Source organism: Crocodylus siamensis, chromosome 10 (assembly GCF_052110815.1).
Source record: "Crocodylus siamensis isolate JL-2025a chromosome 10, ASM5211081v1, whole genome shotgun sequence".
NCBI classification, from domain to species: Eukaryota; Metazoa; Chordata; order Crocodylia; family Crocodylidae; genus Crocodylus; species Crocodylus siamensis.
In genome coordinates, this window is record NC_143404.1 from 13,008,610 (window position 1) to 13,030,826 (window position 22,217).

General features: G+C 43.5%; 1 protein-coding gene across 3 annotated transcripts; it reads left to right on the top strand.

The window, feature by feature from the left end:
* The first annotated feature begins 4 nt into the window (after positions 1-4).
* On the top strand, positions 5-20,377 carry RNF14 (ring finger protein 14). Of its 3 annotated transcripts, none has more exons than XM_090020900.1 (10): positions 5-107; positions 1,704-1,913; positions 4,397-4,559; positions 6,111-6,262; positions 9,722-10,249; positions 11,118-11,346; positions 12,816-12,988; positions 14,708-14,838; positions 15,257-15,332; positions 17,929-20,377. In XM_090020900.1, exons 3-10 carry the CDS (start codon positions 4,406-4,408, stop codon positions 17,950-17,952), a joined length of 1,467 nt encoding a protein of 488 aa, XP_089877026.1. In that variant the 5' UTR covers positions 5-107; positions 1,704-1,913; positions 4,397-4,405; the 3' UTR covers positions 17,953-20,377. The 3 variants fall into 3 exon arrangements, with proteins under 3 accessions (XP_089877026.1, XP_089877025.1, XP_089877027.1); XM_090020899.1 differs by lacking the exon at positions 5-107 and adding an exon at positions 139-1,287; XM_090020901.1 differs by lacking the exons at positions 5-107; positions 15,257-15,332 and adding an exon at positions 141-1,287.
* Positions 20,378-22,217: the final 1,840 nt, after the last annotated feature.

Genomic DNA, 22,217 nt, shown 5'->3' on the forward strand with positions numbered 1-22,217 from the left:
TTGCCCCGCCCCCGCGGGAGGAGCCGGCAAGCCGAGCCGAGTCGAGCAGCGCCGCCTCCGCCCTACAGGGGGCAATAGCGGTGCCTGCGCGGAGCAGAGCGGCCTAGGTGAGCGCTGGCGGGCACCCGGCCCGGCCCGGGGAGCTGCGGGGTGCAGGCCGCGGGGTTGGGGGTCGGCCCTGCCTCTAGAGCCGCGGGGAGGCCAGGCCCCGTGCACTTTCCCTTGGGGCTCGGCTCCCCCCGCTTCTGGGTCAGGCCCGCGAGGACAACCAGCCACTCCCCGAGCTGAGGAGGGGCCCTGAGAGAGCCAGAGTCATTTGTTGGGACACAAGGGCCGGGAGTGAGGTTCAGAGCGGGGCCCAGCCCGGTGATTCTCTGCCCGGACACGGACGGGAAGTCCTGGGTGGCCCCCTGGCCAGAGCCTGCTGCCGGGCAGGGGCATACTTGGCTTGGCGGGGCGGGAGCGGGCGCAGGTTGACCAGGAGGTCCCGGGACAGGAGAGCGTGTAGACAGAAACGTGGGGATTCGTGACCCAGGTCTGCTCACCGCTTTAGGAGGTCACCCACCTGGGGAAAATAAGCCCCCACCTGAAAGAGGGAGGCTAGTGGCAATGATAACAAAACAGGAACAGGAGCGGGGGGTCGGGTTAAAAGTAGTGCGTCAAGGGGGGACACTGAGTGGAGAGGGCTGGCCCTCAGATGAGTCCGAGGAGCCAGGGGCGCTGCCCAGTGATACTCTGCCCGGAGACGGGATTGTGTGGGATAGGAAGGCAGCCTGGCAGTCCCGGGGGGGTCACCTTCCTTCTGGTGAGTTAGATCATTCGCTTGGCAAGGGCAGGAGGGGGTTGGCCAGGAGGTCCTGGGACTTGGGGTTTTGGATGCGGAGTGTGTAGACAGAAAGGTGCGGGGAGTTCAGGCGAGACATCAGGAGGCACTGCTTCAGTCAGGGCGGCCAGGATCTGGAACCAGCTTCCAAGGGAAATGGTGCTGGCTCCTACCTTAGGGGTCTTTAAAAGGAGGCTAGATAACTACCTAGCTGGGGTCATATGAGCTTAAACTTACCAGGGGTCATATGAGCCCAGTATTCATTCCTGTCCAGGGCTGGGGGTCAGACTTGATGATCTGCCCAGGTCCCTTCTGACCCTAACATCTATGAACCTATGAGTAGTGACCCAGGAGACTGGGCAAGATGGACCCAGTCAGTGGCAATTCTTTTGTTCTTAAGTAGGTGGATCACAAGTACAGAGCGATCTTGACTTTGTGGGCTCTTCTCAGACCTGTGTGTCTAGGTCAGTAATTCTCAACCCCGGGGGCTGGGACGTGCAGTTGTCTGAGCCTGTGCTGATTTCCTTGCCCCTCCCTGCCTGGCCACAGCCTGGCCCCTCTGCAAGGAGGGAAGCACCATAATAAATACATGTTTTTGCAGTGGAATGGTGCTCAAGTCACAGAAGTTACACAGCAGTGCCTCGCATCAAATGAGGTCTGCCTCAAATCCTGAAAAAAAGTTGAGAACCACTGATCTAAGCTAACTGATCCAGTGGTGGGATCAGTGCTGAAGTGTGTAATGGAGACAAGTGACACTAGATCTTTAACAGTTCTCTGGATCAAAGGTGGTGTTTGCCAGAACTCCCTGAAATGAAACTCTTGACAAGCAGAGGCAAACACAGAGAGGGTGGTGTTTTATCCTTTTAATGTTTTGTTACAGGCAGTCAACACATCTTGGGCTTCATCGCCATGTATACCCTGACAACAGAACCTGTGGTCTCCTTGCTTCCTAATGGAAAAAATTTGTGACATCCAGTCCTTTCAGGAATGAGTAGGGTTGGTGGCCTGGCTTTACTGACGTGGCTGTGCTGGTTCACTGACCAGAACCTGTAACTTCAGTTGCTGCTGGTTTGAAACTACAACTGAAAAGGTAATAAAGATTGCAAAAGCTTTAAAAAACAGCTCACTTCAATCCAATGTTGAACTAGTACAGGCAAGTTGTGTGATAGCTGTTTGGATCCATAGGTGGTAGGTAATTTGAAATCGTTAGAAGTACACTGATACATTGGTCCCATATTGGATCGACACTACTATAAGGAAAACTGACCGTATTGGCCATCAGCTTTTTTTGGCTGATGTGGCCAATAAATTCCCTGTGCATGCATGCAACTGCAGTGTGGTATGCAGGCATCCAGGAGCACAGCCCAGCAACGTGGAGAAGAGCCGGGTCTGGCCTGTGAGTCTATTGTAAGGGAAGGGGGTGGGGTGCAGATTGAGGCCCCTGTGATGAGGGAGGGAGCAAGTCTGGGGCAGGTGCTGCTCAGCCAGGGTGGAGCGGAGCCACAGCTTGTCCAGGAGGTGCATGGGGGATGGCTTCCACCGCTGATTGCACCCCAGGAGGCCATGGGGGTGTGTGCTCCCGGCTCTAGGTGGAGGGTGAAGGCAGGCTGCCACTGTGGGCTGGGGCAGGGGCTGGTGCTGAGCTCTTCCGGGTGGGGGGGCTGGGCTGGGCTGGGCTATGCTCGGGGTGGGCAGCGGTGGTGCTGGGAGGAAGGGGGAGGGGGCTATGATGAATTTTGGGGTGGCTGCAGCCCCCCTCCCAGCACCACCACCACCTCCCACCCTGAGCACAGCTCGGCTCAAACCCCTCTAGGAAGAACCTGGCACCACCCCAGCCTTCAGCAACAGCCCACCCTTGCCCTGCACGCAGATCCAGGGGCACAAGCCCCCCCATGCCCTCCTGGGGTACATGCAGCAGTGGGAGCTGCCCCCTGTACCCTGTGGATGAGCTGTTCTTGCCTCCATCCCAAGCCCTGCCCTAGCTGTGCAGTGCCTGCCCCAGCCCCAGCTCCACTCCCTCCCTCACTGTGGGGGCCTCAATCTGTACCCCCCCATTCACCTTTCCTCACCCCTACCCCCCACAACAGACTTACCAGCTGGACCTTCATATTAGCAATCGGATCGGTATCAGCCAATATGGCTCATTAAAAATCGGCCATCAGTATCAGCCCCAAAAGTCTGTCAGTGCGCCCCTAGAAATCATTCTAAAAAGTACCTTGTGGGGCATGCTGGGCCTATTGACTGATGCTGTTACTTTTTACCCCTTGTTTTACTTTCTTCAGTCAAGTTTCTACCTCATGCCTAATAAAGTGCTATCTAGATATGATTAGTATTGTATTTTCTTTCCTCCTACATCACTTACATTTTTTTAAAGGTTTGGTTTCTGATGTTCATAATATGAAAAAATATAACTTTTTGTAAACTTAGTAGCAGTAGTTTAATTTACAGCTTTCACTAAAAAGGTACAGTAAAAAGGATGATAACATTGCATGTAATATAAGAATAGCATTATGTAATTTGTGGGTTTTGCTAAAAACATACAATGAGATGAGACATTCTACCACTTCAAAAAAATTAAAGCAGAGCATAGTGTGTGCAGTGATACAAAAAATAAGTAAAATGAAGCAATGTACAATAGTACACTAAATCAGGGGAGTTGTTTGATTTGGGTTCTTTATGCAAGTAACAAATATGCCTAGGAAGTACAGAGAAGCTAGAGAAGCCATATTGTTTTTTTTCTTCATTAGCCCAATATTTAAAATTTTCCTTTAATGGAGAGAGGCATTTTCCTATGGTAAAAGAAAAATGCATCTCTCCATTAGTGGAAAATTTAAAATTCCACTCTCTTCATCCTTGAAGAATGAACAGGGCCACAAATAGTGATTTAAGTTGTCATTCTCATTCCACATCCCTTTTCTCAAGGAGGGTAACAGTATTTTGTATATGGCAGGAGTATCAAACGTGTGACCTGTCTAGTCTGCTGGGCCACCAGTGGGCTACCGTAAGGCTGGTGCTGTGGTTAGGGAAGAACATGACCTGCCTCAGAATTTGAAGCCTAGAGAGCCCTCTGGGGATGGCTGTTGGTTGCAGGAGGGTGAGTGAGGGCTGTGCTGATGCAGCCCTGCTCACAATACAGTCACTTGATCTGCTGCTGTCTGGCTCCCTTGCCACCATTGGACTTAATGGCAGCTACTACTGGACCTGCTGCTTATACATCTAGCCCAGGAGGAGCCCCACGGTTTAATCAGGCCCAGGACAAGGATTACACCCTGGTAGAGGGTACCAGGTGGAGGCAACTTTTCTAATGGAGTCCCAACTGGACTCCTAGCTCCAACTCCATGTCCCTTTTTTATAACTTAATAACTGTGATGGAGCCTGTGATGGAAAATGATGGAGCGTATGCAATAGCTTTAAGCTGTGGGAAAAGTATAATCTTAGCTTTCATTGTTTTGATGCAGTCTATTATTCTTTAAAATCTAAGTTTAATAACCTGAGATGTATCCTCCTAATGGACTACTTGAATAGCCTGTTTAGTTCTTGCTGATTATTTGAAATGGGTTCTTATGTCTGCAGAAAATTTAAATGTCTTCAGAAGACAAAGAAGCTCAGGAGGATGAGCTGCTGGCTTTGGCTAGTATTTATGATGAAGATGAGTTCAAGAGAGCAGAGTCTGGCCAAGGAGGAGAAACTAAAATCTGTTTGGAGTTGCCCCCAAATTTCAAGATATTTGTGAGAGGTGAGTTCAAATGTTTTGCATTATTGTGAAATAGACGTTCTTAAAACAGTCTGTTTTTTTCCAAGATATATGTTCAAAAAAGAGCTACCCAAACATTCTTTGGTTTTGAGAGGTAGGTAACTGTTTTAGTCTAAAGTTAGGCAGAAGGCAGGACAGGGTGGGATTTTATAACTAACTTGTTCGGTGAGGCATGAGCTTTCTTAGGCTACAGCCTCTTACGTCAGATGGGACTTGCAGAGAGCAGGGATACTAAATAGGAAGGACTAATTTCATTTTAATCTGAAGGATAGGGAAAGGGAAAAGAAACGAGGCACTGCTGAGAGAGGCCTAGGGTCAGCTGAAGGGATCAAAGGGGAGTCTTTATCTTTGTAATGGTGAGTAATTTCTCATACATTACCGCTGTAGAAGGTTTCACCCATTCTTACCGTGGTATGACTTAATTATTTTCCGATCACTTATTAAAAACAGAAGCTGAGTAAGAGTGACTTCTAAATTTTATGTGTAGTTGGTGGTGTTTATGGAATTTTTAATAACTTTTCCAAATGACTTCCTAAGGAAAGTTCTGCAGTGTTTCCAAAGCTTTTTCTATTTTGAGGTGTGCATACTTTTATGCAAATTGACTATTCACATCATTGAGGCCCCTTGAAACAAACTATAATTAGGTTTATAAGTGTTTTCATTTTTATTTAGTGTACATTTGTAACACTTTGTTTCAGTAGTCCCTTCCATCTGAGGCTTCAAGAAACTTGAAATATTAAATTAAAGGACTTCGTCTTTCTTAAAAATGACACTTCCTGGGGGGAAAAATGTTGCTTACTGTTGTTACAAGTAAGACTGAGCATTACCAAATATGCCAGATTATTCAAAATTATTATTCTCTATTTCTTCAGGTTGTTTATTTGTGCATCATTAGTTCCCATATCTATTAATTCAGTTTCCTATTTGTACGGTCCAAATGTGGAAACAGGTATAAATCTTTATATTTGGTGGGATAACTTTGAAACTAATCTCCCTGCGTTTTAGACTCTGTGTTCTTTTATGTTTCCCAGACCATGAGGGGGTATTACCAAACCCATCAGATAACTGCCTCTGCTTTAATTTACTTGTTGTTGTTTGCCAAAAATTGCACAATGAAACACAAAATCCTCAGCCCTGATGTGTAGAAACACTGTTCTCTTGAAGTTGTCTGAAACATGAATGGGCTCTTTCTCAAGTAGCCCAGAGTAAACCTTAATATTGAGAGGAAGGTTAGTTATCTTCTTAAAATTCTTCTTGAGGATTTGTCTTTCCAAATGCTCTGGTTTCTCATTTACCTGACAGGTCGCAGTGTTAACGTAGATAGTATTCACCGATCCAGCCTCAAGCATACAGCTCTATGAAATTTTTCTGTGTTAAGAATGGGTATAGTCTGAGTTAAACAATAAATTCACCAAATGAAAAGAGAAGTCTTGGGGACCATATCAAGCAGTTATGCTTAATCAGGCTGCAAAATCCTAATCATAATTCTCTTGCTGTCTCTCAAATTGCTTCAATCAATTGTCTTTGTTTCAGGCAGTCCTAATGAGAGGCTCCTGCACAATGGGTTTGAGTATACAATTTGTTTTCTGCCTCCACTTGTGTTGAATTTTGAACTTCCACCAGACTACCCTTCAGCCTCCCCACCTGTGTTCACGCTCAGCGGCAAGTGGCTCTCTCGGACACAGGTTTGGCATTACATCTTTTTAACGCTACTTTCAGGTTTCAAGAACATGAAACATGCTTATTATGAACAGTTTAATGATAGGTAGTGAAGGAACTGGAAACTAAATTCATGTTTTTAAAACCCAGATTAATCCAGGTTCAGATGGAGAAACAATGTTTTGAGGTAGAATATACACTTATCATACACTTATCATGACTTGCATGAGAGTGCCAGAGGCTGAGAGAAAGCAACTACTTGAGAACAGGCAAACTAATGTATTCCCATCCTCATTGTGGTGGATATGCCCCCAGCAGTGGGGAAAAATTGGAGAACCTTTCACAAAATGTGCCAATAAAGCTTAATAAATATCTTCTGGAAAATACAGTTGATGTCAGCAAGAGAACGAGAGATATCCAGGCTAAGAACAAATAGAAACAACACAAGCAGAGATGTATAGTTGCTACTGCCTATCTGTGCAAGCTAACTGCCTTATGAGCTAGCAGCAAACAATCTCTGCTGCTTTTTCTCTCTCTGCATGTAAGCAGAGTGTACAAGTACCTGAGCTTTTTGGACCTGAGCTGTTGGACTGGAAAACCAGAAAACAGCTTGTTAATTATATGTCACATATTTGGTTTGCACTTTTTTCATAAAAATGATACAAGAGTCACTTTGAAAATGGAGCTTCAGCCCCACAGTGCTACAGTTTAAAGGTATTAAAAGATGGGAGCCTAATAGGAACTTTTGAATCATTTCTGCCTTGTTCCTCTTGTTTTCAGTGACAGTGAAGCACTTAACATGCATTAGGCAATTTCATAAATCCCATTAGCTGCTTGTCTAAATCTCTAGGCACTTAAATGCTTTTGAAAATCTGTTCCACAGTCATTTTTTAAAGTGACCTATGCACACTGATTTGAAATCTCTTACACTGTGCTTGTATATCATGTGCTATAGGGTAGGTATTCTTGTAGGTGCCTATCATACTGTAAAATACAACCTGTATCTTGGAACCAGGTGTGTATCACGTCACAAGACTCAAGTGGTTTCTACCCTATAAGAAGGCCTTTGTGATCCATTTTCCCCAAAAAACTCTCGTCCTGCTCTGAAATACATAGTAGAAAACAGCATTTTTATAAAGAACAAAACTGTTTTTTAAATAAAGCCAGGCACTGCACTAACAGTTTTGCTGCATATTGCATATTTAATTGAACTATTTTGCTCACAATTTTAATAGCCTTGTTCAACTGGAGTTTATTCTTGAGCAGTGGAGAACTTAGTAAGAGAAACATGCAATTTATGTGGATTTTTTTCTTCATCAAACTTTGAGTTATTAAAGTTAACATAGTCTGCTTTTTCCGATATTTCTATAATGTTAGGGAGGAAACTGGAAAAGCAGTTTATTTCTATAGATCAGGTTTTCAAAGCAAACAGCCTTCAGATAACATGCCTGATTTACCACCTTGTGAAATGTGCACTCAGGTGAGGTGATCACAGCTGGATTAACTTGACTCTTGCTGAAACTGCAGCGGCTATTGTCTGAATTAACATTTGGCAATTGTAGCATGAGCTGTTACGCTCTAGAAGCAGCCACTCGATAGTGTAATTTGGAAAAGAGAAATTGAGGGTTATGAATGGGTCAGAAATTCAGACTGCATTCAAAGTGTGCCAACACATTACAATTGCAGCTAGAGCAGTGATTCTCAACCAAGGTGATATGGCACCCTGGGGTTCCTTGAGATCTTTTTGAAGCTGCCACACAATGTTAGCACTGTTAGATGTGGAAATGTGATTCACAGGATAAACCCAGAGATTTCAAATAGAAAACTAATGTCAAAAACATTCTGACCTGTTGTGGTCTTTCTGAGTTGTTTAAAGCCAAAGAAATGATCTAATATTTTCTGTAGTCAAAAAAAAAAAAGGGAAAAGTAAGATCTGGCATTTTAGACTGACGGCACCCCTCGGAAAAAGGTTGAGAACCAGTGAGTTAGAGGAAGGGCAAGCAGGTGAATGTTTAACTAAATTTAAACCTTGTTCCCTATTCACCACTAAGACTTCACCGCTAAAAGAACTAGGACCCAGTGTTAAAATTTCGCTGCATGTCACACAGCAGTGCATATTGGGAGGTGAAGTTTCTGGTCCCAAGTAAATGGGTCCACTCTATTAAAATTTGGTTTGTTTGATAATGAAAGTGGAAAAGGTGAGTACTTTATGAATTAGTACATATATTTATCTGCTGCACTAAGTTTTGGATGTTTAAAACACCAGCATGGGAATAAGTCACAGGATAAAACATTACTTTTCAAATTGGGGGGAAATAATTGGCTGAATGTTCTGAATATTTTATATTTGGTCCAGCCGGAACAATGGTGCAGATTTTTTTTTTTTCATTACAGTCCAAACTTTGGATTTCTAAGTTTAAATATCCATAATTCATCTGTTTTTTCTTTGCCAAAAATAGCAACCTCCACCTGTAACCCAAAATGACTAGATCCAGACTATTACTGTAGTATTAACTAAGTGGTACAAAAATGTTTGCCAGAAAATAGATGAGTTCTTGTGATTACACTACTCTTTAATTTATTAGTTAGACATGCTGCATAAAACTGGAGGAAAATAGTACTTTTTTGCTGCTTTGTAATGTACAAGAGAGGCATGCAAGATGTAAGTTCTGTAAATATGAATGAAAGGCTTGTCCTGTCCTTATTTTTCTTGGAAGAATCCTTGGACAAATGGAGAATTAATAATGCAGACTACTAAGGAAGTTAAACCTGATTGAGATAGAGGGTGATTTTTTTTTTTTTTAAATCAAACTCTGTAAAGCCCCATTTTTTACAGTCTATCATCTATATGATTTACATAGATATAAGCAAAAACATGAAAGGGAGGTTACATTTAAGAATCAACAGATAGAACCCACATGAATTTTCAGCCCTTTATCTGAGACCAAAGAGGTCTCACAAAAAATAAGGAAGATAAGATATATAATTTCTTGATATTTCACAGGGGAAAAATGAGCAGAAAAAATAAATTGAAAAAAAACTTCAGAATTTCTTTAAATATCAAAAAAAGGCAAAAGGTTTTGTTTTTTTTTTCAGTTCTTAATTTAGCTAGTTCACCTTGAAGGAAATACTAGTTTCATATGGTACAGTTTATAGAACAGCATTAATTATTGCATCATGTGATTTTTATTTATAAATTTCCCATCACTTTTATTTCCTAGCGTCTTTATAACGCACCTTAGTTTTTCATGTTATGGCAGATTGTGGATTTATGCTTTGTCAATTAGAAAGTTACCAGATGAGAGTGGTTGCTTTCCTATATTTCCTCCTGAATACTGTACTGAATTAGTTTATTTTGTGGCTTAAATTTGAAATCGGAAATTTCCATAAAAGAACACCACAGGAAAGGCGCAAACTTTACTAGGATGAATGAGAAGATGTTGGAAGATGCGTTTCTTCATTCAGTTTCTGAACTTCTCTTCTAGCTCAGTGCTCTCTGCAAACACTTGGACAATTTGTGGGAGGAGAATCGAGGTTGTGTGGTCTTATTTGCATGGACGCAGTTTCTCAAGGAAGAAACACTAAGTTATCTGAACATTGTCTCCCCATACGAGCTAAAAATGTGCCACCAAGGAAATGGGCAACACAGGACATCATTGATGCCTCCAAATGCTGAGCTAGATAGTTGTGGCGCAGCAGGCACCACAATAGCTGAAGAAGAAATTCTCGATAAAAGAGCTGTACAGGATGTGGAATCTCTGTCAAATCTGATTATGGAAATCGTAGACTTTGATCAGGCCCAACGGAAAAAATGTTTTAACAGTAAGATACACTTGTGCAGTATCTGCTTTTGTGAGAAGCTAGGTGCTGAATGTATGTACTTCATGGACTGCAGCCATGTCTACTGCAAAGCCTGCATGAAGGACTACTTTGAAATTCAGATCCGGGATGGTCAGGTCCATTGCCTCAACTGTCCAGAACCAAAGTGTTCTTCTGTTGCTACTCCTGGTCAGGTAATATTAGCCCCATTTAATCGGTTCCTGCACCCCTTTAACCTGCTAATAAAAGTTCAGACTCACAGATATTCACGCAAAGTATATTCATTAAAGCGCACAGGGTTCTTTTCCCCTGGAGGCAATGTGTAACTATCGGAGTTAGAATAGTGTGCTTAGAATCTGAGTTCATCTGGCACCGTAACTAGCATCAGATGTCTCAGCCGGGGAATTGGTTTCATAAGATGTCACTAGCACAGATTGTTTTCACGATGGGCATTTTTATACATGCTCCTGATGCAGCATCAGGCACTTTTATTTAGCAAGTGACACTAATTAAAAGTTCTGGGTGCTGCGTTGGAAACAGATGCATCAGCAGTGCATCGTGTGTCAGCACTGAGAAAATGGTACCGGTGCAATTTGAACTCTTTAAAACATTGAACGTGTTTTAGTTCAAAGCACATTGCCACCATTTTCACAGTGCTGACGCACAAGACTGCCAGCGCACATCAATTTACATGCTCAAACAGACTCAATTAATTGAGTCTCCTCCAACACGCTGGATTTCCAGTGTGACAGAGCAGACTCTCTGCATGTGTGTAAGTACCCTATAGATTTGCCAGTGCCAGTGGCCTGAATTGCCAGTGAATCTTCAAAGCACTTATCCCCAGAAACTGCAGATTTAACTACATACCTTCATTAGTAACTTCCATACCTTACCTCTCCTTATATTGCTGCCATAAGCTGACTTAAGGGAAAGTAATATTTTAAAATGCATCAAAGCATATTTGAACTAGCTGCTGGTACTCATTTCTTTAAAGTGTTTTTATTGTAATAGTAACCGAAATTCTGAATGAATGCATGCTATGATGTTTTGTTCCGTGCTTAGGTTAAAGAACTGGTTGAAGAGCAGTTGTTTGCACGCTATGACCGCCTGCTTCTGCAGTCCAGCTTGGACTTGATGGCAGACGTGGTGTATTGCCCTCGCCCATGCTGTCAGACTCCTGTGATGCAGGAGCCTAGTTGCACCATGGGCATATGTTCCAGTTGCAACTATGCCTTCTGCACCCTCTGCAAAATGACTTACCATGGAGTATCTCCATGTAAAGTCACTGCAGGTGAGTGTCACTTGTTTGTAAGTTGAGCCCAATGTTACAGTTTATATCATGAATGGATAAATAAATACAGGGAATATTTTTTTTTCTCCTTCTTACACCTTCCACAGTAGGAAACATTTGCACTGATACAGCCTTCAGTATCTGATGGTGGGAGTGGAATTCTTGGACTTCCCTTGATACTGGCAATTTACAGAGTTGAAAACCTTGCTCCTGCCGTGCTGCAGTAAAATGAAGAAGTTGCAGGGGGAAAGTGTTTATTGCAGTATAATAATCTAGTTACTGGATCCTCATGGTTTAGGGTTGTTTTCTTTAATACAAAATTGATTACTGATTATCTGGGGGAAATATAGTGCATAGAAATGAACATGTGAATGTATCCTGTCCCCACAGTTGCTTAGCGCCAGAGGAAACTATAACAGATCTTCAAGGTGAGCATTTATGAGAGAATCTGCCCACAGAAAGCTTTTTCCAATAACTGAGGAGTTTAGTTCTAGGGAATGAAGTATTTTGATATTAAAAATACTTTAAAACCTATACTAAGGTAACCCAGGATGTTCTTGCCTTCTTCATACAAGTTTCCATTTGTTTTGATTCCATTTTTTTAATCCTGGTATTTAATGGGGTTCTCGGTCATGAGAAATGTGTTGTTTAGAAAGCCTTTTCCTTGTGTCATTTTTATATTTGCTACCTGTTTTTATTCTAATAGACTCTCCTCTTGTTGTTATGAAAAGTGGTGAAAGGAAGCGTCTTTCTACTATTTATTTCTATAACGTTGTCATGTCCACTTCTGTCTGACTTAGGGAGGAGACAAAATGTGTCTGTTCACTTATCACTTCATATGAAACCTTTTCCGTGAATGTAACCAGTTTTGTCATTTGTCTTTAAACACCTTCTATTTCAGTTCTAGTTTTGTGGGATAAAGGGACCAGAATGCAGCATTGTGTGAACCCCATTGATTTATATCCTGGCATTGCAAGATTTTCAGTATTACTCTTTATTCTGTTCCTTCAGCATCTTGAGAATTTGATTGCTTTTAATTACTGCTATATGTTGTGCAGGTGAAAGGAACATCTTGTTCAACATGCTCAAGTTTATAGACTTATAATTTGAGAGACTGTAGACTACATGTGGGTCAGCAAGCAAGATGAAACTTCTGGGTGGCTGTTCCTTTATTTTTTTTCCTCTCAGGGCTATTGGAATCCTCTTGATCACTGAGGTCTTTGAAGCCTCCTGGTTTATGTCTCCAGTGTGCTTGGCTCATCTTTTTAAGCATGCAGGGGCATCTGTAAATCTGAACTGATCACTTATGTCCATTGGCAAACCGTACTTGCATTCTCTGTGTGAAAGTGTTATAGGCTATCTGTGGTTGTATTGGTTTCTTTAAAAAATACATTAGACAATTGGACTTAATACAGTACCGTGCATAAAAGGCAAAGGGGTCTTTTCAGTTGCTCTGTTTCTCTTCCTAGAGAAGCTAACGGAGTTACGTAACGAATACCTAGAAGCAGATGAGACCACACAAAGATTTTTAGAACAGCGCTATGGCAAGAGGGTGATTCAGAAAGCCCTGGAGGAGATGGAAAGTAGAAAATGGCTAGACAAGAATTCAAAATGCTGTCCTTGTTGTGGTACTCATATAGAGGTGAGTTTCCCCGGGCAAACTGAAGAATCCCAGTTTGCTCTCAACTGTACTGTCTTAAGTTATTCAGGTAATTTCTAATGGGAGTCAGAATATTAAAGATTGGTTTGTGAGACTCAGAGTAACAAAGGCTGTAAATCTGTTGTTGTGTGTCAAGAATTTCCACTATTCTGTCTACATTGCATATAATGGAGGTGGTGCCTCCAGAGCAGTGGGTATTTCATGATAATACTGCTGGCTACTATCTATATTCATTGTTCCACTGCTAAAAACCTTGATTGGCATTGGTATTTGAGTCTCATATGTGCCACAGACTTCTGTACTGTTCTTATACTACTTACAAGCATCTTTCTTTAGTTACTAAATGGATTCACCGTTAGTCCTCAGGGTAATTGCTAATAAATGCTTCAGGGAAAAGACAGTTCTGAGTGTGTTTAATAGAAAAGCAAAAGAATGCTGCAGTGTCACTATCTAGTCATTCACCAGCAATGAATAATTTTTACCATGTTGATTGTATCTCTGCTTGCAAGAATTTATATTCACTATTTTTGTCAGTCAGAGCAGCTGGCATTACAGTAAACAAATTCCTCCACAGCTGGCTCGTTTTTTTTTTTTTTAAATCAGGGTCAAGGGAGGACAAAGTACTGGATTTTGCAGACAGTGTGTTGTAGACAGAGAAACATGCTCCAGTCACAAAATACCCTCAAATTGTACAAAAGTGTCCTGTCTTGAGACTGAGACATGAGAAATTTAAATCTTTTCTGTGTTGATTTGCTGATTACATTCCCATATAGTAAAACCTTTTTATTATTTAAAGCCTCATAACTCAACTCTAACCAGGAGTCGCGTATTAGTCTCCCATTTTGCCGGTAAGTTACAAACAGGTTTTGCAGGGTCACTTGAAGCAGAATGGGAACTATAGCAGAATCAACTCGGAGAGTTTCTTAACATTCCTTGCAGGTTGAACATGCCAAATCTGTAGTTATTTTGGTTGTCTGTCTCCAATCAGCATCTGACGCTCCCGCCCCAGAATCAGAAAGTGGATTGGGAGTCCTCGGCCTATTTTGCTGTTTTCTAGAACATTTGTCTAATCTGTTGGGAAATTTCTGCTATGTTTCCCTTAAGTGGCTAGAGGATGTAGTGAGTAATTGCTTTGGTAGCTCAGGTGGGTAAGGGTGTGTTGTTGATGTAAAAATTTAAGATTTTAAACCCTGCTGGCGATGAGTTGTGTGGGGTGTTGTATTGTTGCATGTTATAACTGAAAACGGTCATTTTTCTTTTGAATAAACTGGGTTCTTCCTTTCACACATTAGAAAAGCAATCTTTAAAACAGCTGTCCAGTTTCAAAGTGGCCTGTATGCTAAACTGCATAGGCTCTGCCCATCATGCCATGTGACAGATGCCCCCCACACCCCTCTCCATCACGTCACTACCCCTTTGAGAGCTACATGCAGCCGATTGACCAGCCACCAGTTAGACAGCTTGGCTTTAAAACACTCTTTTTTTTGTATTTAAAATACATTTTTTTTGTAGTTAAGTACGGCCGGTTGTGCAGCATGCAACCAAATACAATACAGGTACTCCACTCCATTTCTGAAAATAGATGCTTCTGTGTCATTTTTTGCACATTTTGATTGTTGGTGTGATGGGCAGGTTTGCAGGTTGTGAGATTACACTGTGATCTGTTTGATTCTTATCCCTGTTTTTCTTGTTCCTCAACAGAAACTAGATGGTTGTAACAAGATGACGTGCAATGGCTGTAGGCAGTACTTCTGCTGGATTTGTCTGGGGTCTTTGTCTAGGGGGAACCCATATAAGCACTTTCATGATCCATCCTCTCCATGCTTTAACCGGTACGTATTCAAAGTACATGCTCTCGAATCTAATGCAGCTTACATTTGTGTAGCTTCTTTCCTACTACCTTTCACCCCCAATTAATTTTTTATTTTCTTGCACTGGAAAAGTCTGTGTTACAGTCTGTGTGTACTAGTGGGAGGAAAAATTCTGAGAGGTTGGAAAAGAATGAAATGTGTTCAGATATGGTTTGAAATATGGAAAATTCTTTGAGGGATTTTTAATATGGTGGGAAATCTGCCAGCTGATTGCAGATGCACTTTTCTCTGCTGCTGATTCAGAGGCAGAAATTAATTTTTAACAAACTGCTTTCCTAAAGGGTTCTCTGTTGTTGTGTTGAGTATGGGGTAAGGGCTGAGGTGGGAAGGTGGCTCTGGATTTTTGGAACCGCAGACTTTTCTTCAGTGAATGTTTCAGCTTTAGGATGGTGCATGGGGAGACCATTACTGCTTGGGCAGATGTGAGAGGAACAGGTGAGACAGGCGTGACAGCAGTAAGTTGAAAGCTTGTATTTTTTATAAGGGGATTTCTTGCTAATTAAGCATGATCAGAGAATTCTTTGCAAATATATTCCAATCCCAAATCTTCCTGCAAGTGTCACAGGTCCTTCACTAGAGCATGTAGGTGCCTTATTCAACCCAACAGAGCCTACTATTTATTTCACTTGAGAATGCTTCCCTGCAGGGCCTGGGCAGGAACTGGGATTGGGTCATGGGTGCTTCATCTGGTGGGGGTGGGGCTGGCTCCCTGCTGCGTGCACTCTGGGCGGGGGGCGCACATGCTGTCCACATCTGTGCATGGTGTGGGGTGGGAATGGGTGCAGGCTGCCTCCTGTGGGCTTGGGCTCCCTGCCCTGCTGCCTTCCCCCCAGGGCCTCCGTTGCCCTGTTGGTGGGTCACAGTGCAGCAGGGTAGAGCAGGGCCAGTCGAGGAAGCTCCTTGCCGCTCCAAGTCCCATGCCATCCTGGCAAAGCCCACCCCACCTGCCCAGCAGCAGTGGGGGTGGCAGCGCGGAGGTGTGCCCCTCACTGCTGCTGGGTAGGCACCAGTTACTTTACCAGGGAAGCGTGGGGCTCCCAGCAGCAGTACTGAGCTTCCCCACCTGCCCCTGCTCTATCCTGCTGTACCAGATCCCACCCACAGGGCTGTGGAGGCCTTGGAGGAAGGACAGCAGGGTGGGGAGCCCCGAGCCTGTACCCATCCTGTTTCCCCCCCCCACCCTCCACTCTGGCTCCACTCTGGCTGCCCATGGGGAGGGGAAGCTGGGATCTACTCCCCGTTGGGGTCACAGCAGCCACTATCTCCCACAGATGGCAGCTGGGCTCAGGCACTGCAGCAGGGAGCTGCAGACCCAGGTCCCTGACCCCATAGCACTGGCAGTTGGGGGCTCCCTCCAGCAGGGCTGTGGGGGGCGAGGGAGGTTGTGAGTGGGGAGTGAGAGGCACCAGCAGGGCTGAGGGGCTGTGGGTGGGGAGTGAGAGGCACCAGCAGGGCTGAGGGACTGTGAGTGGGGAGTGAGGGGCACCAGCAGGGGTGGGGGGCTGTGGCCTGCAGGTGAGGGGCCTGGATCTGTGTCCTGGTGAGTTAAGGGGGCAGGAGAGCTTTGATTTTTTTTTTTTTTTTTCCATGATAAAAGTCTAAAATCAAATACCAAAATTTATAGATACTTAGAATTTATTATACTATAGTGATTGAGGCACTGGTAGGCTTCCAAATTGCTTTAGAAGTATAAATGTGCCTGTAGCGGGGCACTAAGGTGCCTGCTACTGACAAGCAGTAATGTGGGCTCAGCTGCCAGTCACCAGGGCAGCACAGGTGCGGGTTGCCGAGACAACCAGTTGGGTCAGCTGACCAGAAGGGGGCAGGGCCTGGCCTATATAAACAGCCAGGCTGAGGGAAGGTCAGTTCCCCTCTGGCAGCCAAGGAAGGTGGAGGTCTGTTGGAGCAAGCAGGGCTGGAGCAAGCAGGGCAAACATAGCAGGGAAGCTGGATGGCCCGAGCAGTTGCGGTGTGAGGATACTGGGTGAAGGAAACCCTAGCAGGGATATGAAGGAAGGTTAGCCCGTTTGGCTTGGAATTTATGTTGGAACACAGGGGTGTGAGTTTTCTGTTTTGGTTGTTTTATAAGACCGGAGGACCGGGTGAGGCTGTAGGGGTGGAGGAGGCCTCACGGGAGCTCCCCAGTAGTGGGGGGGGTTCCTGGCACCGGAGAGGGCGCTGCATTTTGGGGTGTCCCGACCCCGGCCCCAGTGTGGGCAGTATCGGGAGGAGCCCAGTGTGGGCGCAGGCGAGAAGCCCCAGTGGGGTGCAAGACCTGGAAAGGGGGTCTGGAGGCCAGGCACGGCTGCAGCCACCTGAGCCTCAATGGTGAGGAGCCCAGGGGGCATGAGACCCGGGAAAGGGGTCTGGGGGCCAGGCATGGCTACGGCCACCTTAGCCTCGATTGCAGGAATTGCGAGGCGAGGCCCCGTTGTGGGTGGGGAATTGCGAGGCGAGGCCCCGGTGCGGGCAGGAGCCGCAGGAGAAAGCAGGAGGCGCCCACGAGGGCACAGGCGGGTAACTAGACAGAGCCCAGATGCATCAAGGCACCGTGCCAAGGAGGGTTAGAAGGGCAGCCTCCCTTTAACATATTACCATCAAAGACATGGTAGGCGAGATAGAGGGTGCATTTAAGCCTGATTTGGCACGCTAAGTAGGGGGCGCTAGGGAAGTTCACGGCACCCCTAGGTCGTGCCCTGCCACAGTGCCGATAAAACATTGTTCAAGTGATACCTATAATGGCATTTCATTTTAATCATACCTCTTTAGGGGGGTTTATCAGAGAATTTGCAGTTTTTAAACAGAGAAAACCAGGATCCTTGTTGATCATTAATAACATTTACTCGTGTTTGGAGACTCAGTGTTGTAAAGCTTGTTAAGAACTTACAATGTAAGAGGTTAGGTAAGTGCAAAATATTTTATTTGAATTAACGTTAAGGGTTGCAGTATGTGCATTTTCCTGAAAATACAGAATTGGCAAGTTTAACTTGTAGCTTCAAATTTAGATTGACATTTACTACTTCCTAATACAGATTCTTGGCTGCTTCACAGGTTGTTTCAAGGTATGCATGGTGAAGATGCTGAAGATGAAGATTAATTGCATCCTCTAATACTAAGAGCTGAAGAAACCAGAAATGGATGTTTCCATTTTTTTTCGTTAAGCTTGTTTGCTTTTCGGCTTGCTTACGTGATAGAAGAGTGAAACACTCGCTGCAGGATGCATACACAACAATTCACAGGCCGTTTCCAGAAACGGAAGACCTCTGATGCTTTAAGGCCCTTATGTTCATGTCCAGTGCTAAACAAAGTGAACAAACTAATAGCCAAAAATTTTAAAACGGTGTAGGAAACTCTACATATTGTGATGCACCCCTTTCTCTGAAACACTTTCTGGAAAGATTTCTGGAAGTTTATTTGGGGGATCCAGCCTCGTAAGGGTCTTTGGATTCCAGCCTGAATGCTTTGCAGCACTGTCCTGTACCTGAGAAGGGCTGGATGTTTTGTCTCTGGAGCTCTTCAGTGACGCTGCTCATGCCCATCAGAGAAAGGCTTATTAAAATACAGCACAGGAATTTTTTCCTGTCTGCAGAAATTGGCAGTTGCTTCCCTAGTATCCCCTGACCTGGATCCAGATTGATTCATGTCTAGTAATCCACTGCTCTGGTGCTGCTGCAGCTTACTTGTGATGGGGAATTTGGGAGCGGTTTTTCCTCCCTTCAGTAGATCTAGTTACCTTAATTTTTGCTGAATCTCTGTAGAAAAGTTACAGCCAGTTACTGCATATTTGGGTTGGTTCATTAATTAATCTCCATATTGCTATAGTATATTAACTTATTTGTTTGGTTATTTGCATAATGATGAATACTGAAGCAGCTGATAGAATTTGCCCAGTCTGTGAAATTCAGTGCAGTTTTTTTAACCAAATATTTGTGAGGTGATTAAATAAAGCAAACTTATGCTGAACTGAATTTTTACAGATGTACAGTCAGCAGTAAGTTGAACCTTTCAGCTGACTGAGGACTGCCTGTTTTTCCGTCCCAAAGTCTAATATAATGTTAGTGAAGAAAATGTTATGGTAAATACTTCTGTCTAAAGAACATGCCTAGATAAATGGCTTGAGTACTATCAGCTCTGCTTCTGAACTAGATCACTTGCTCATGCTGTTATTACACGTCAAAATGGCGTTAAGCTGCCGGATAAATAAATCTGCTGCTGCCAGAGCTTCAGCAGAAGTCTCTGAAGCAAGAAAGCAATGATTGGAAGAAACCACTACACTGTCAGAACTGCTTTTTATGTACAAGATGGACAGAAAATATTGTGCTCATATTCTGTGTTTAAAATGAGAGAAGCCCAGGTGCTTGGTAATGCTGCAGAGCCTTGAGAGGAGCAGTTCACATCCAGCTTTTGTTGTCAGTAAATAAATCTTTACTCAGATGTACTTGGCCAAACTGAGCAGTGTTTTTAGCTCACTTCTTAGAGGACAAATATTTCTGTTGCACAACTAGCCATCATAGCTGGCAGACTTGAGAGATCAAAGATATGGAAGACACAGGACAAATTCCTTATCACGTGGAAATGGGCCATGGTTGCCTTGGATGAGGCCAGGGGAGTGTATGCAGGGTGAGTTTGCTTTTTGCTAATATTGTGTATAATTTGTACTTCTGGCACCTTTCACGTGCACTAAAATCACTTTAAGACCGTAATTGTGGTTGTTGTCATGTTCACATCTGGTATAGGGTGAATACAGGGTACAAAAGTCACCAGGTGGAACAGAACAATACTCTTTTTCTGGATGACCACTGTGATCATGTAACATATTTAACAGTGCGTCAGGCTGATTCATGTGTCTAGTGACCATATGTATAAAGGTGAAGTTCACACTTGCACTGGCTATGGGACATTCCAGATCTCAGGAAAGGGGCTCCTTGCCTTTCACTTGTTCCTAAAACCAGTGTTGGGGAAGGGGGGGCTCTCACTTCAGAATTCTAAGAAAAGATGTCTGTTTGGATATGCCGTTCGCTAGCTCTGATGCATGTTAAACACACACCAATTAAGCATTCAGACTAATTCAACTGGATGAATGTAAGCACAGTCTCTGAAATGCTTCTTTGGAATTGAGATATTGAGAAAAACCACCCTATTGCATACCAGCTGTTTTAAGGAATGGTTATGTAAAAAAGTGGATAAGGATATTCTATTTCAGGGCTGTCCAGCCTCCCAGGCAGCCCCCCTTCCATTTGCAGGGATAGCCCTGACTTGCCCACGGGCTTCCAGGTAGATAGCCCTGTTCTACTTCCTACTGCAGTGCACTGCATAAGGGTTAGCTTTGTAAAGAATTTTTGCTGAGACAGCCACAAGGATAAAGCAACATTGCTGGTACTTCTTCCTTTTTAAGCAGTCAAGAGCCCTGTTCCCTGAACTTTGTAAGAAACATGTAAATCAGTATCTATTATAAAGATGAATGTGAGATAAAGATTAATAAATATTATTTAAAAGTAGATCTGTAATTACTCATGCTAATATTTGTTCCTTTTAGTTGTAGGGCCTGCAGCTGAGCCCTGTTTTGTTACAGACTTCACATCAGAGGCATTCATGTTCCATTGCCATGTACGGGTTTGTGATATTCAGCAGCTCAGAGCACTTGCCATAATCTTTGATAGTCATGCTTTGGGAACAGTTGTTGGCTTTTACATACTTGACCTATACCTTGTGAGTTCTACAGTCTTTCCCTGGTTATAGGCAAGTTATAGAAGCTGAAGTAATTACAGCTGCTTAGTAGTTAAAGAAAAATACTCACAGCTCCTGGGTAGATTATGGGTAGATCTAGTTATGTTTAAAGCAAAACACACATTTTCTGCAGGAGTTCTAACTTTTTTGGCATTAGTCCTCATGGCCTGAATTTGCATTTTTTTGAAAGTGGAATTTTTCACTTGAATTGTAAATATACTCCCTTAAACTGGAAGCCAATATGAAAAGTCAGCCCCAATTACATGCATCTTTCCATGTCTATTCTTACAATCTTTTTAAACCTACAGAAATAGTTAGTAGACCTGGAGTGCTCAAGCCCTGGCCTGTAGGCCAGATCCAGCCCCTGGCACTGTCATCCAGCCTGCAGGGCTCTCCACAAATCCTGGGGGGAGACCAATGGGCTGGGCCCCTCTACCACCCCTGCCCAGCTGTGATCCAGTTATAAATTGGCCTTGTGCCATTTACGTGGCCTGTGGGACCACTATTGTGAGCACCACTGCAGTAGACTAACTGTTCATAGGGCCAAGGCTATCACTTCCTCCAGGCACTGAATAAATGCATTTGTGCTGTGTTATCAATTCAAAACTTTTCAAGAAAAAAAATCTAGAGCTACTGCAATTTTCAAAATGGCATCTCTCATTCTCTAAGATTTTGGCACCTGAATCTCACAATTATTTTTCATAAAATTTTACCTTCACTACTACTTTCTCATGTGTTTCCAGGAGTCAATTAAGTCATACTGTTTCTTTCCTCCTTTTTTTGGTTGGAAATTAATCTGCTTTTTCTGACAGTATTGGATTTCCATGGGCTTTGCAAAAAGAAAGTCACTTTTTGGCTAGAATATTAGAAGTTGTGAATAGTCAAGATGACTCTTTATTTGGAAAAAATACTAGATTTAATGTAGAAAGTTACATTTTGAATGAAAAGTTCATGAATTTCAATGTAAACAAAATATATTGCTCAAGGAAAGTCTTGCCACCAACTTTTCCCTACAGTGGTTTGGCACAAGCCCCTGTACGAGCTACAAAAAAAAAAGTAACAGGACTTTATTCCTGGTTCTGATCCACAACATGAAGTCTTGATTGAGGTCTGCTTATCACCAAGTGTGGTTAGGGGGCTAACATGAGTTGGATTTGTTGGCTGTAGAGTTTTCCACATAAGGACAACAGGATACACCAACATGATGTAAGGAAAGGGAAGAGGCAATGTCTGGTCTCAGGCCCCACACCGACATACCTGAGTATTAAGCAACATGGAGGAAGGACAACACCATCCATACATGTAAGAACGTGAGCATTGCCATTTACTGGCTCAGACTGGTTCCAACTTACCCAGCATCCTGTGGCACACAGTGGCAAAGAATGGATGCAGAAAGCAAGAGTGAAGTGGGTATGACTGGGGTTTTTCCCTCCCACTGTTCCTTTCCCACTTGCAACTCCCAGCATTTAAAAAGGTATAGGGAGTCCTAATTCAGGGGCTATATCCTTAACCAGCATGCTCAATAGCTACTGCTATTCCTTTCCTTAAGGAATGTCTAATCCCTTTTTAAATATAAACATTTCTAAGCCATCATAAAACAGCAACATAACCCT